Raw genomic sequence first — 14,954 nt, 5'->3', positions numbered from 1 at the left:
TCTCTTTAGGATGTCAGCTGTCATAATTTGTGCAGTTCCTAAAAACATGTGGCTTGGTCATGGCTTTGATTATTACTAATCAATGTTATGCAGTATTTTAGTTAAAATAAATACAAATATCCTTTAACACAGACTGTTGCAAGTAATTGTGCTTTCACTAGCCAAACAGTCTGCTTTGGAGAAGTTAATCTGTTCTACTTTTAAACATCCCTGGTCTCAGAGTCTATAGATGAGGTGATTCAGTTGTGTGGAAAGTGGCCCAGTCAATGGAAGGAAATGAACATTTTTTTTGGGCAGGGAGCAAATATTATATCCTGTTTCAGAGAGTTTCTTTAAGATAAGATGAATTATGTCCTTAACTTCAATGAATTATGACAGTATCTCCATTAAATATAAGGTGTGTAGGTAAACTTTCTGCAGCTAATGAAATGAATGCCATGTCCTTATTTGTTCCTGGTATGTATAATGGGGGTGCTGATGTTAATGTTATATTCTTATGTCATACTCCTATATGAAGAAAAGGTATGCAGAAGATTGAAAGACTCAGGTAGAAGGGTAACAAGGCCCATGTACTTAAATACTGACAGTAATCCCAGAGGTCATGCAGATCTCAGAGAGATGACTTAAGCATTTGAACTAAAATTCCCCCTAGGAAATGCTATGAGTTTTCAATATTAAGATTTTTTTTCCTCAGACAAATTATTCGTATTCTTAATTTTGCTGGTAGCCTGAATATTTCCAAGGAACATACATGAAAAATATGCATTATTTCAGAGGGGGATAAATACAAACACAGTTATCAGTTCTGCTTCCCGCAACAGGTTTGCAATATGAAAGGACACTCTTTATCCTAGTCCTAGCTGTATTAGGTTTTCTTTCTTTTCTAATTTGCTTTCAGGTACATGGAATGATCTCAACTGTGGCAGTGTTGAGTTATTCATCTGTGAAAGGCTCAACAATACTGTTCGCCCAACTATTGCTCCCACTTCACCACCACCAAAGGGTGGGTGTGCAGAAGACTGGTTCCTCTTTGATAACAAGGTACAGTATGAAATATCAATACATTGGATTTTAAGAAGAGTGGAATAGCAAACATCTTTGGTTCAGGTTTTCAGTTGTGTGGGGTTTTCAGTTATCATAAAATATGTTCTGCCAGTGTATATTTAAAGACTATAGAAAAACAGTTCCTGGAAAACAAATTGTAGCCTCTATTGCAACCACAGCAATTATGAAAGAGGTCATGTGAAATACAAGAAGAAAGCTTCATCTTAAATTTTTGGTAGTGTTAAGTGTTGCCAAGGATTGCTGAGCAATTATCCATGGGCAGAGCTGTTGTATATTCTTGTTTACTGTGCTGAGGTCATCTGGTTGCCAGGTCACCTGGACACTTATTCATCCCTTGGTTGCTATGAACCAGCTCTTTAGACACTAAGGCACCTTTCCTTGAGCAAATTTATACATATATATATCTATATATATATGTATGTATTTTTATATATATGAGCAGTTTTTATATAACCAAATGCCTGCTAAGAATTCCAAATATTTCAACTATACCCTTTGCCCTGCTTTATTATGTAAGATCACTCCTAGTCTTCTCAAAAGACAAAATTTCAGGATAAGAGACTGTATGTATTTTAAATCCATAGATTGTCCTCAGTGAACCTATAAAAACTATAAAACGACAGTGTACCCCATTAAGAGTCCACCTAGCAGTGAAGATAATCCTTGATTACATTGCCTCATCTAGCTCCACCTCTTTTCCTTTTGGCTAAGCCGAAGTATGATTTCAGTTATCTCCTTTGTTTGAGACACTGGCTGCTGACTCCTCCTCCCTTCCCTCTCTCAGCCCTGGGGAAGAGTCACAAACTCAGAGTCATTTCCATTTCATAGTGCTTTGTGAAGCTTAAATGTTTCTCTCTTCCTCATCTCCTTTAAAAGGAGCTTTCAGAGGTTCCACCTTTGACTCTGAGTTTTTAGACACCACTTCTGATTGCCATGGAGCTACCTCCCTTTTACCCAACTTTTCCCCCTAATTTCCTGATTGATTTTTCAGCTTTAATCAACATATTCAGGTTGCTTGACCCTGGCAAAGCTGTTTGATGACATCTTTGTTAAATCTCATCAATCATATTACAAGAAACGGTAAATTCATGGTTTTCTTTGTAATGCCAGAATTATTCTCATGCTGTGATTATCCTATGAGAACCAAAAGTGGTATTACAAACAGGGCAACAGAAGCTGAGATATTTAGCTTCAATAACATATCTTATCCTTGTTTGTTTTCTGAGATCTTCTTGGGCATTCCTCTCACAAAGTCAGACCTCAGAAGAGTGCTCAGAAACTTTAAAATAATTTCTGCTGAAATCAATTGACTGAAATAATCCTTCCTGTAATTGTAGGCTAAAATATTGGGGTTTATGCTAGTTTTGTAGTGTGTATATCTTCTCTTTCATAAAGAGTTAAAATCAAGCTAGAAAGAACTGTTAAATCATCTAATGTCGATTTTTGCTTAAAATATCCATTTTACCTTGTTTGTTACTAACAGGTGTTTTCACCAAAATTTAAAACATCATCCAGTTATAAATTTGGCACACTTCTCTTTTTCAGTGTTTCAAAATATTTGGCCTTAATGAAAATGATACATTGACATGGCATGCTGCACGGAACAATTGTATTAATTTTGGAGGAAACCTGGCTACTATATCAAAAAAGGAAATGCAAGGTATAAAGCACCAATATTTGATACTGGATGACACATCAAGTAATTTCTGATAAACAGATTAAAACAGATGGTATAGTTTCTGCAATAAATGCTATGATTTATACCATATTAATTTAAAGTTATGTTGAATGAGGAATAGCACCTTTGGAAAAATACTTACATAGCTTTCAGTTTCTTGATTAGCTTTTAAATATATTTAAATAGTAGCACTGGAGTCGATATAGGATGTACAAAGGACTTCTAACTCTTAAAAATTTGTATTTTGTATTAGGAGCACTAGAATGTCTGTATTTTTAAATTTTTTTAAGTGTACATGTAAAAATAGGACACGAAGGGAGTAATATCCAAAACAAATCCCCATGTACCTTGCTTCTGAGCCAAATGTTAGGGGTGTCAGTGAAGGACACATCCTCTGGAAGCAGAAGGCTCCGATGCCGGAGTCCCAGTTTGCTCCTGTTCCCCTGGTTCTGCTGGACCTCAGCCTGCTGGTCTTGCTGCTCAGCATGTTACAAGTTTTTTTTAGTGAGGCCTCATGTTTGCTCAGGAAGTGTAATGCCTCAGATCCTGAGGGCTGTACACAGCCCATCTCCTGGCTCACTCCATCCAGTTCCTGTGGTTTATGCTTTTTTCTATAGCAGAGGAAGGACATTCTATTAGTGGAAAGTCAGACTAAGCAGGAACTAAGTGTAACAGCATCTGGCCTTCCAAAAGGCTGAGATCTCAGTACATGTGTTCTTGGTTATGAAGTAGTTTTAGTTGTGCTATGTATGTTTAGAAATGAATTTATTAAGCCTGTTTAATAAAGTATTTACCAAAGAAAAGAAGGGAGTGCACAGTCTGCAGACTCATTTTCTAGGTGTCAAGGCTCAGTGTACTTGTGTTAATTTCTGTAATACCATTAAAACATTTTCCCTGCTTCCTCAGACGGTTAACAGCACAAAGAAGTGCACACACAAATTCAATTAAAATTTTTGGAAATAATTTAACATGTAAAAATATACTCATCTTTGAATTTGTAAATACTTTTTCTGACTTAAACATCGTATGACTATCCTTTTTCTTTTTATGATGATTGCTCCTTTATTAGAAAAGAATAACTATAACTTATCAACCTGTTTCCAGGCACTCTAGAGTCTGCACTGCTGGGGAAAGATGCATGCAGTTTCCTTCCTTTTATAATTTTTCTTTTTTTCCTTCAGCTTCCCTCATGTCCCTCTTAAAAAATGCTGCAACTGATACTTGGATTGGACTGAATGACATAAATGAGGAGCACACATACTTATGGACAGATGGAAGCCCAGTTTACTATACAAATTGGGCAAAAGGTTCTCGAAGTTTCTATAAGGTAATTAAGTATATGTAAGTATATATATTAAGTGTATTAATTATATAAGTAAGGTAAACATTAATTTCTGTTTATCACTTAAACATTGTAACTTAGGTAGATGAGTAAAATGAATGTAGCTACAGCTGTATTTTCTGTAGTTTCCTTTGTGAAGTTTTTCAGTAATCTTGTTGCTTTTAAAAGCAGAGTAATCATGTGCGAGATCAACCTTGACACATTTTTTTCAGCTTCTATGTTTTGTCATGATTGTGGATCAATCCAGGCAGAGGTTTAGAAGCATAATTTGAAACTCAACCTTAAGTGACCAGTTTCCCTCACTTTGATATGACTCATCAGGAGATTCAAATAAACCATAAAATAACAGCAACTGTATGATTTTTGTATACAGTGAACATTATTTGGGTTTGATGGAAACACTCAGTTAACTGTTCATATTTACTTTTCTTGGCACCAAGCTTATTAAGATGAATGTGATGAGTAAACTCTTCAAAAGAAGGAGATTTTGGATATTTCTTTTTTTTGTCATTCCTCCCTGTAACTTCTATCAAACCTTCCTTCTGGAAGTTCTCTTATGCATGCTTTGAAGCTTTCATCACTGCTATACCATTTGATGTTTAATTGCAAGACAAAACTGAGTGTTATTCATTAAATGTAAAAGGGCTAATGTAGAATTCTGTATTTGGTAATACTACCTCTGTACTCCTGTGCTATCTTTACAAAGTTCCACTCTTTTCCATAGCAGAATTGCATTGAATCCAGCTAAAGCAGGAAGATATTTTATGAGGTCCAACCTCTGCTGCCATTCAGGCTATGGATGGGTTTTGGGATTTCTCCATCTCAGACACGCACACACCTTCTGTAGAAGGTTGTGCCCATTCCCCTACACAAGCTGCTCCACTTACACCTTACTTCACTTGCATCCAACATCTGGGTTAATGCCCCTGAGGGGGTTTGGATGTAGCATAAGATCAGGCTGTTGTGAGGAGGGGAGAGCAGAAAGCCAAGCAGGAGCTTCTCATGCCAGGGGAGGTAATACAGGAGATAAAGAGCACAACTTTCAGTGGAAAAGAGGTTACAGTCATACAGCTTCTTCCTGCCTCTCTGCTGTACTTCACAACTTCCTTTCTCATCCAAGTGCAGACTGTCCTAGGGCTGAGTTATAAGTGCTTATTGTCATATTACTGCTCCAGGGCATTGCTTGTATGAGTTAATATATATGACCTTTATATTACTGGTCTGTATGTGACTGTGTGTGATAAGGGAATCTGTGTACCCAGCAGGAGCGGGAACATTCCTTACCTATCCATATTTTTCCCTATTAATCTAATTTCCTCTGTAGGATGACTGTGTCTTTATGACGAAGAACCCTACTGAACAGGCAGGGAAATGGAAAGACGTAGAATGTAAAGCAAGCAAAAGCTACTTATGCCAGAAAAATTCTGGTGAGTTCTTTTATCAGTCTCTAGTACAGCTAATTGTGATTATGTCAAACTGGTGTTAAAAGCAACTTTCCTATATTCAGCCATATTTAATATTAAATTAATCATACAGTGTCACTCAAATTTTATTATTTTGTGAAAAACATGTGGCATTTGCTATTTTAACAACTAGACCAATTAGTGGAAAAAACAAACAAACAAACAAACTAGGATCATCATGCATTTTATCATTTTTGGTTATCAGAAGGAGAGACAAAGAACAGTATTTTGTTGGCATATGGGCAAATTATTCAAAACTGGAATTCTACAATTATACTTAAAAGCACTGTAGCTTCTTTGTTTTGAAAAATTGCCCTGCTTTATTTCCTTTACAGTCTTACTTAGGCAATTTTGTCATCAGCATTTATATCCCTCTGCTTGCTTGTGGTGTGCTTACTGTACCCTGTTCCTTGTCAGATATACAAAAAATGTTAATATAGAATGAGCAAGGGGGGGAATTGTTCCCTTTAATGCCCTACAGAGCTCCATTATGCTTTGGGAGGGTGTTGAGCCTGCAAGGCATGTTAGTGGAGGTGATATAAATACTTATGTTTAAAGGTCATTCTGACAAGAAATAAAAAAAAAATTAATGGAATTGAAGAATTTTTCACAGAACCTGAAAATATGGTTTTTGTCATTGAAGTACTATCTGGGACAGTTCCTACTTTGTTATTCCACCATGGCTTGGTGACTTTATTACTTAATGTTACATATCTAGCCAATGCAAAGTGTTTGACTTTTCTTTTTTGTTTGCGTGCTCATTACAGACCCCCAGCTACAAAACTCCGAATCCGTATTTCCTATTCTTGGCTTTAACAATTATGGTGATGACCGCTATGCAGTCATCAGCTACAAAATGAGCTGGGAAGAAGCCCAGAAGAACTGCAGAGACCAGTTTGCAGAACTCGCCAGCATTTTGGATCCTTATGCCGAATCTTACCTGTGGTTACAAATGCTAAAGCATGGGGAGCCTGCATGGATTGGGCTTAACAGCAAGACGGTGAGTCAGCCAAATGCTGCCAAGTGGCAGTCATACCACTACCCCAGATCAACACAGATCAGCCCCATTTCCAGCTCAGAAGTTGGCAGGATCCGCTGCTGAGGGTGATGTTTGCCAGTGGTCAGGTCACTCAATACATGGCAGCCATCACTGTCTTGCTGAGATACCCAACTTCCCTCCACTTCAGGGGTTTTACACACTCAAAGATGTGGCCATAATGTGAGAAATGCCACAAACACCAAGAACATATGTAGAGAGAACCACAGGTCCTCAGGTGTCGCCGATAATGAACTGGGAGCTTGAGCCCAGGTGTGCCCACTAATTAGGGCCTGCCCCAGCTGGAAATGGGCGGAGCTGAAGGGCAAGATAAAAGGCATGCTCCCAGAAGCAGAATTAGTCAGAAGAAGCAGACAAGAGAAGAAGACGCCTGAGGAGAGGGACGGTGAGAGAGCTCCTGAAGAAGAGCCATGTCCCCGAGAGAAGGCTCGCTGCAACAAACATAGGTGGAGAACATAGTGGCTTCAGTGGTGAAAGTGGCTCTGAAGTTTCCTCTTTCTATGCCATGGCCTACCACAAGCTGATGTAGGGTACACATTGTGGTGCACACCATGGAAACAACTAGTCTTAAAAATAGTTTTTTTCTTTATGAGGCTATTTTAAGCCTTGTATTAATTTACAGCCTGGCACTGCAAGAGCTTGTGCTGTGCAATAGGAGAGTGGCAAGGTGCAGCATAGAAGTGACATCAGCCCTCTGGCAATGGGGACACCTGAGGCTGGTGTCAAGAGCTAAAGCTGGTGCCTTGTGAAAATCTGTCAGCAGACTCAGTAAGTGAAGAGTGGATAGGTCTGAAAAGGGAAGCATCTATTAGAGACATGTAAAAAGGACATGAAAAAAGACAGCCCAGCTGGATATTTGTGGAACCAGAGTTGTGAAGAAATCAAGGTGGAGCCAGAGCTTGGTGGGACACAGGGCTGACAGAGGGCACAGATGCTGAGGTGAGAGGAATAGGAAATAAACTTCAGTGGGAGAAGGCACTGGGAAACAAGGATTAGATGGGAACCTGGGATGAAATGTGGCCAAGAACTTTAAAGGAAAAAGGACAGTAAAGGAACCGGCACAGAGAGCTGGATGGGAGCCTGCCTCCAAAGATCAGAGGAAGAAGCAGGTAGCCTCTGGAGGATGGGGTGACAAGAGCCATGACTGTGACTAATGTTTGTTGTCCTCTGGAAATAGTTGTAAAATCCACTGAAAATTTACATACCCAGATTGTCTCTAGTAGTTGGTCCTTCCAAAAGCTAGAAACCCTGTTAACATGGGTGGCAGAGGTCTGTGGGGAGTGCACCATGAAAAACGTCATCAGTATTGCATTCCTTTCTCCAGTGGAGCTTCTGCTTTTTCTATTTGCTTTCTAAATATACAGTAAAGCTTGTTTTAGAGGAATGCTGACAAAATAGTTCCTCAACAATCTTTATTTGATCTGTGCATATATGTGGACTTCTATGAAAAATTCTTTAGCTTCGTATTCACATCTGCTATTGCAAGGTTCAATTCATACACAGATGGTGTGAACTGAGTAATGTAGGTTGTGTAATAAATAAACACCTCTAGGACCATTGCCCTGGCTACTGTAGAGAGTGGAAGTCTGGGCCAGACTGTTATGTATTCATGACAGGATGATTTAATTTTGGGTGAGAAACCATGATTCTGATATTTCCTAACTTTCACATACCTGTAAATGCAATCTTACTGGTATTTCAGTCTAACTGTTGTATGTGACACAATCTTTTTTGTCATTTCCTTTTAGACTCATGGCCATTATATGTGGTCAGATAGAAGGAAGAGCAGGTACCATAACTGGGCCAGTGGAGAACCAAATAAGAACACAGGCTGTGTCTATATAGATTTGGATGGTTTCTGGAAGACAGCATCTTGCAATGAAACATTTTTATCTCTCTGTAAGCAATCTGATGGTAAGTTGTTAATGGGAGAAATGTGATTTAGGAGACTGGAATTTAAATGCATAACTTCCTTTGAATTTAGCATATCCACGTATGCAAAGACTGTGATAGATTATATATGCCTTGTGATAAACTATTGCTTTTACGAAGGAAGAACTCTCAGATCCAGTCTATCTTGAATGATTTCCAGACATTTCTTCTCACAGGCCAGTTAGCACATGCACATCAGAAAAACAACTGCAACATTTCATGCCACAAGCAACAAGACATTTCTGGATCTTTGTTTGTCAGGAACTGCAGAATTGATCAAGTTTAGCTGAACTCTGTCAGTTATATATTTCTACATATAAAAGATCTTGTAATATTTGGACATAAGAAAATTCTGTCAGTGTGGCAGCTGAATCAATCAACTCATATTTTCTAAAAGTATAAAATCCTGGGAAGTTTCTACTGAGATACCATAGAGCTCAGGTATTGCACTTAAATTTCAAACATACTTGAAATTTATGATCTCTGCTTCAAACCAAATTTTATATTTGTTTATGCTCTACTGTGGCTCTAATTACTCAGTGCAGTAGGCTACTAATTCCACTTTTATGTATTTTAGGATGCACTTAAAAGGTACAGACAGCTTCTTTAAGTGACCTTGATACTGATTGGCTGGATGCAAGCACTGCCTTGTGGTTTGGGTGTTGAGATTCTTTTATATAAACTGATTCATTCCTCATCCTGTTCCACAAGTTGTAAATAAAAATTGCTGATCTGAAGAACAGCAGTAAGACTGGAGTAAACTTTCCCTAGCAGATTGGAGAACCAGCTCCAACCAGTGTAGTTTATTACTAATTTGCCATGATTAGTTCAATCACTTATCATTAGTTAAGTGTATGGGATATTCCTTTTACTGAAATCACTGTAAAATTGGTAGGGCTGATGGATGGTGAAGGAGTTTATGTTTCCATTGGCTTTTAAGACCTCACTGAAACCTGGGTGTCTCCTTAACAGAGTTAATCCCTAGTGAGCCACCACAGCTTCCTGGAAAATGTCCTGAACCAAAGCGTGGTAGAAATTGGATTCCCTTCCGTGGGCACTGCTATTATGTTCACACCACTTCTGAGGAAAGCTGGCCTGATGCTTCCATGATGTGCATTCAAATGGGTAAGGGCCTTTTTTTTTTTTAGGATATTTTACAGGTTGTTTGTGCATTTGCTTTTTAAATTTAAAATCAAGAGATAATATATAGATGTGTGTGTATGAATATCAGTTATAAACTACTGTCTTTTCTACAAAAAAAAAAAAAAATGTTGAATGTGAAGCATGTGATGATTTTTAATGAGATAACTTAGTTTCTAATAGAGAATCTTGCTAAAATGATGTGTAATATTTAATTGGTATTTTCAGGTGCTTCTCTGGTTTCCATAGAAGATTCAGCTGAACTGAACTTTCTCTTATTTTATTTGGCTCCACTTGCAACTGACTTCAGAAAGTTTTGGATAGGATTTTTCAAAAATGTTGATGGTAATTATTTCATAATTCGTATTGAGACAAAATATTTACTGAATAAATAGAGTGAATAATGTTAACATTATAATAATGTTCAAATAATAAATAATGTTAACATTATAAAAACTAATATACCAATAATAGAAAACAAATCAACTGTTAAACATTCAATAGCTTTTCTGTTAAAACACTTAAAACATAAACCATCAAGAGATCTAATACTTTTGTGTCTTTACTGTAATTATATTTAAGTATACATTTTTAGTGGATTTTTTTTTCAATACAAAAATATTTCAGCTTACTGTTAAAAAAAAAAAAAAAAAGAATACCTGCAAATTTGGTACTGTATTCAGTATCATTGTCTGTGAGCATTTACACTTGTTAAACTCCCATTTGGTCATCTTTGAGTATTAAAAGAGTGAGGAATGAGCCCACCGTAATGTTAATTTAATGAACTAATAAATTCCCTAGCCACTGCTGTTGTGCCCATTAGACTGAAAACAATTCCCCATTTCATTCACTCACTACTTAATACTTTTAATTTTAGGGGAATGGCTATGGACAGACAGAAGTGCTGTAGAATTTGTCAACTGGGAGGAAGGAGAGCCTACAGTAATGTTTGATGAACACTGTGTTGATATGGATATCTCAAGTGGAACCTGGAGGAACTATTACTGCTCTGTTGACCAGAATTTTATTTGCAAAATCCCCAAAAGTAAGATCTGAATTTCTTTGCATTAGGTTATTTTAGAAGTAATAGTTAATATACATCAATCTGAAGTGCTTACCTACTGGGTATGCTTTATGTATTCATGTAGATGCATGTGCTTTGTATCAAAATCAAGAGTAACTTCTGTTAAGGACAATGAGAAATATGTTGTAGAAGCACCTGTCAGTGTTTCCTCCCCTTGGATTCAAAGTTTTTATTTATTGGCAATTTGCTGTACCCTGGGGTAGGAGAGGTGAAACTGGTGAAAGTGTAGAGAAAATTCATAGTCATGGTTGGAGTGCAAGGGGCAGCAAATGATGAATAGATGATTAAAGTAGTGCTGAGAAGAAAGCAGACACACTGTTGATAGTTAAGCTGAGGGGCACCAGTTCAAAGTCTCTGACATCCTGTGGAAGGAAGGTGGGTGCTGCTGATGGGGTCCATACCAGTGAAGTGTGCTGGAACCCGCCAGAGAGCCAAGCAGAAAGCATCAAGTGAGGGTGGGCAGTGGGGTTCTCTTAATTTCTCTGCTGACACAGGCATAGAGAGACATCCAAAACCAACCAAAGAGCACAGTACATTTAATTTTTAATGGTTCCTTGTGGCCACGTTTTTTTTTGGTTGTTAAACCCCACAAAATCTGACTGCATCACAGGCTGGGGTGAGTCCCCTCTATGTGCACAGCAGCATTGCGTAGAGTGTGAAGAATGTAAATCTGGAGATGTTCAGTCAGCCTAAGTCATTGTGTGCACACAGATTCAGCTGTATTTGAACATCAGCTGGGACACAGTTTGAAATAGGCCATTAGCAAACAGATCCTCTGCACAAATAGAATAGATGCAATGTGGAACCAACTGAGTCCCCTGCTTGTGCATCTCCAGGTAGTAGCAGGTTGGCAATTGATTCATCCGCGAGCTTTCTGTAGGGTCCAGCCAGCCAGTCCTGCAATAAAATAACTCCCCAAGCAATGAGTCGTACTCCCCAAGCAATGAAAGGAAGGAAAAGATGTTACCTAAAGATATAGATTAAATGCTTCTGAGTACAAATTTCTTTTTGTGTAAAGAAAAGTGTAAAAAAGTTGATTTCTTCAAGGTGAGGTTTTACACTGTGGAAGTGTAAAAAATTTGAATATGACTCCTCTACCAAAAAACTGTTCAAAGCAACTAGATAAAAGATAAAAAATAAAACAGATTTTTTAAAAAATAGCTAAAAAGATAAGAAGTTTTTTTTTTTTTTAAAAGATTTTTAGCAAGAATATTTGATAGATTCAACCTGAATCTATCAAATTCACTGTCTATTCACTGTCCGTGAAAGAGTTTTCTTATCATCTTCATCTCCATGTACTGAGTTAAGCTCTAGAGTCCCCAGCATAAGACAGACAGGAACCTGCATTAGCAGGTCCAGAGAAGGACCATGAAGAGGGTCAGGGCTGGAGCACCATGAGGAGAGGCTTCAGAGACTTGGTGTTCATTCTGGAGAAGAAAAGGCTCCAGGGAGACCTTATAGCAACCTCCCAGTATCCGAAGGGGCTTCAGGAAAACTAAGGAGGGACTTTTTATCATGGAATGTACCAATAGGGGTAGTTTTAAACTAAAAGAGGGTAGATTTAGATTAGAAATTAGATAGAAATTCTTTCCTGTGAGGGCGGTGAGGCACTGGAAGAAGTTGCCAGGGAAATTGTGGCTTCCCCAAACCCAGTAGTGTTCAAGGCCAGGTTGGGTTGGAACTAGGAGATTAATGTCCCTTCCAACCCAAACCATTCTATGATTATTTAAAACTTTATAGAAACAGAAAGCAAAAATTATGTGGGCAATATTTATTTAATCTTTGAATAGTTTCTTCCAAACAGAGTATAATACCTATATTTTTAATTTTAAAGTTCCTGATGTTGAGCCGACCCATGATTTACCTGTCAATAAAGGTAAGTTGATTTCTTAGAAGCACATTAAACAGAAATTTTAATAAGTCTTAGGCATTTATTATTTGCAAGTAAAACTGCCTCCAAAAATTGTCATTTAAATACCAATTTAGCTGTCAGAGCTTATTTTATTCTAAATCTCTTTAAAAGGTGGGCTCTTCTCTCAAACTGGATGTCTTATTGATTTTGTTTTTTTTTTACTTTTTGAATGGTATACTCAGGCACTATGCAATGGTCCTTTTAAAAGGAATACAGAAGAGACTGAAGCCAATTTTGCCTTGTCCATCTAGACCATGCATTAGTCTGAACTGCTGTTATGGCTGCTCAGTGCTCTTAGAGTTCATCCAGTTGGCTTGTTTAGGGGGATGTTTGTTGTCTGCAATAGCAGTGTCTGTACATTTATATTAATTTTTCTGTTTTGTCCTTGACAGCATCAAAAAATGAAGCTGCTGCTTCGTCTGCAAATAGCTTAGGTGGGATGATTGTTATACTGATCTTCCTTCTTCTAACGGGAACTGGCCTTACATTGTATTTTTTCTATAAAAAAAGACATGATGGGCAAAGTTTTACAGCCAGTTTTGACAATGCAATATACCATGGTGGTGCGGATCCTGAATCTCATGAATCAAATTTTCTTGTGACCAATATTGAACAAAATGAGCAGGCAACAGTTTAATAAGCAGGATAATCTTGGCCTTGATTTTGAAGGTATATAAAGTTCTGAAGTACAAGAGTTCTTAAGGAAAATGATTTTCTGCTGTGGGAATTCTAGTTCATTTTGCAAAGGATGCTTCTTGCTTTCTGTACTAGCAGGAATAAACAATCTTGCAAGGTGGATCCAGAGATCTGCACACAAACTGTAGTACTTAAGGGCTGTTGACCATACACATAGACCTGGAGCTATGCTCTGTGAGTGAACATGCAGGCAGTTCCAGTCTCTGCACGGGTCCAGTATCACCTTTAGACACAAGAAGAACCACGCTCACCGCAGGCAACTGTGAGAATAAGCTCCTTAGCATGCTCAAAAAAGTTCATCTAGATCTGTAGAATTCTGAAAAAGCCACCCTGGTGTCCAGAGTAGACTGGTAGAATTGCACAGGTTTGACAGGACCTCCAAGCTCACCTTGTGCAGGTCCCTGCTGGAATCAGGACCAGGTTCCTGCCCCAGTACTGGGAGCCCACATGTTCCTTTTGCTACTGAGGTACCCAGATAAACCATTTGTGTTGCCTGTTACATCTGAATTAACACATCTTCTTCCTCTGTATATAACTGATAGAAATGAAAGTGTAAATTGTTTTCCTTCTGCTATAATTCTGTAACATAAGCATAGAAATGAGGTTTGAATGTATTGTGAATAGAAATATTCTGTCATTTAAATAATAAAATAGCAATCTGAAATGACACTGCAAAAGGGAGGGAATAGGCAGGATGAATTATACATAATGTATACTGGAAAAACTTCATAGAAATTTTATGAAATAAATCTCCAATACCAGTGAAGATTTCATACTTTTTAGGCCATTTCTTCAAAGCCTAATGAAACTTACCAGTAAACATTTGAGTATTATTCCAGAATTTCATCATCACTGAGGTGGCAGCATTGCTAATCATATGGACTACTGATATATTTTCTGGGTTCAGAAACCCTAAAAATATACAGTAAATTCTCATATAGGTTTGGTTATTTTAACTTTTCCAGTACTTTTTATGCCAAATGTAAACAAAGAAATGATTTGAAACTCAAGTGTAGAGAAGGCCCTTATTTAATTTGATATTTTTTATATTTTAATCTTTCAAAAGATTTTGTGTTTAAATTAAAATTTTTGAGTGTGTATTACATGCTTGTAAATGAGTTTTTATTCTACTTTGGTTCACTAAAGTGCATTAAAAGCCTTGTTCTAGGAAAAAGTTTGTATTTCTTCTTAAAAATTTATGATAAATAAAAGGAAGGAGGGATGGGATTCTTAAAATTTCTTTACAAAAATAAGTATCCATTTTTCCTAATCTAGTATGTTCTTAAATGCCAATAGTAATTTGTCTTTACCATCCTATGAAGCAGGGTGTCTCATTGCTTCTTTGTCCCCAACACTTGGAGGTTTACCCTACTAAGTGTCCAATAAAGGTGGTGCAATTTAAGCTTGTTTATGTGCTGTGCTGCTCTGGATGTTTCTGAAACAGATTCTTGTATCTTTGATAGCCATTGTCACATCTTCTCTCCATATTTTCAGACAGTGAACACCATCCCTTCCCTTTTTACTTTGCTGGCTACCTCTTCTAGCTCTCTAATCCTTTCTGCTCTTCTCTTCTAGACCTTGCTTT

At 37.6% G+C, this 14,954-nt stretch overlaps 1 protein-coding gene across 1 annotated transcript in view; it reads left to right on the top strand.

The window, feature by feature from the left end:
• LOC139792169 (macrophage mannose receptor 1-like) overlaps positions 1–14,543 on the top strand; it is a 31,913-nt gene extending 17,370 nt beyond the window's left edge. Inside the window, exons 20-30 of the mRNA XM_071735119.1 lie at positions 899–1,041; positions 2,611–2,725; positions 3,925–4,070; positions 5,410–5,512; positions 6,316–6,548; positions 8,354–8,519; positions 9,510–9,662; positions 9,906–10,022; positions 10,555–10,722; positions 12,596–12,637; positions 13,066–14,543. Of these exons, the coding sequence (XP_071591220.1) occupies positions 899–1,041; positions 2,611–2,725; positions 3,925–4,070; positions 5,410–5,512; positions 6,316–6,548; positions 8,354–8,519; positions 9,510–9,662; positions 9,906–10,022; positions 10,555–10,722; positions 12,596–12,637; positions 13,066–13,310 (1,631 nt within the window). The 3' untranslated portion in view covers positions 13,311–14,543. The remainder of the gene's footprint in view (positions 1–898; positions 1,042–2,610; positions 2,726–3,924; positions 4,071–5,409; positions 5,513–6,315; positions 6,549–8,353; positions 8,520–9,509; positions 9,663–9,905; positions 10,023–10,554; positions 10,723–12,595; positions 12,638–13,065) is intronic.
• The last annotated feature ends 411 nt before the right edge of the window (positions 14,544–14,954 follow it).

Source organism: Heliangelus exortis, chromosome 2 (genome assembly GCF_036169615.1).
Source record: "Heliangelus exortis chromosome 2, bHelExo1.hap1, whole genome shotgun sequence".
NCBI classification, from domain to species: Eukaryota; Metazoa; Chordata; class Aves; order Apodiformes; family Trochilidae; genus Heliangelus; species Heliangelus exortis.
This window is presented reverse-complemented; position numbering and strand designations above follow the sequence as displayed.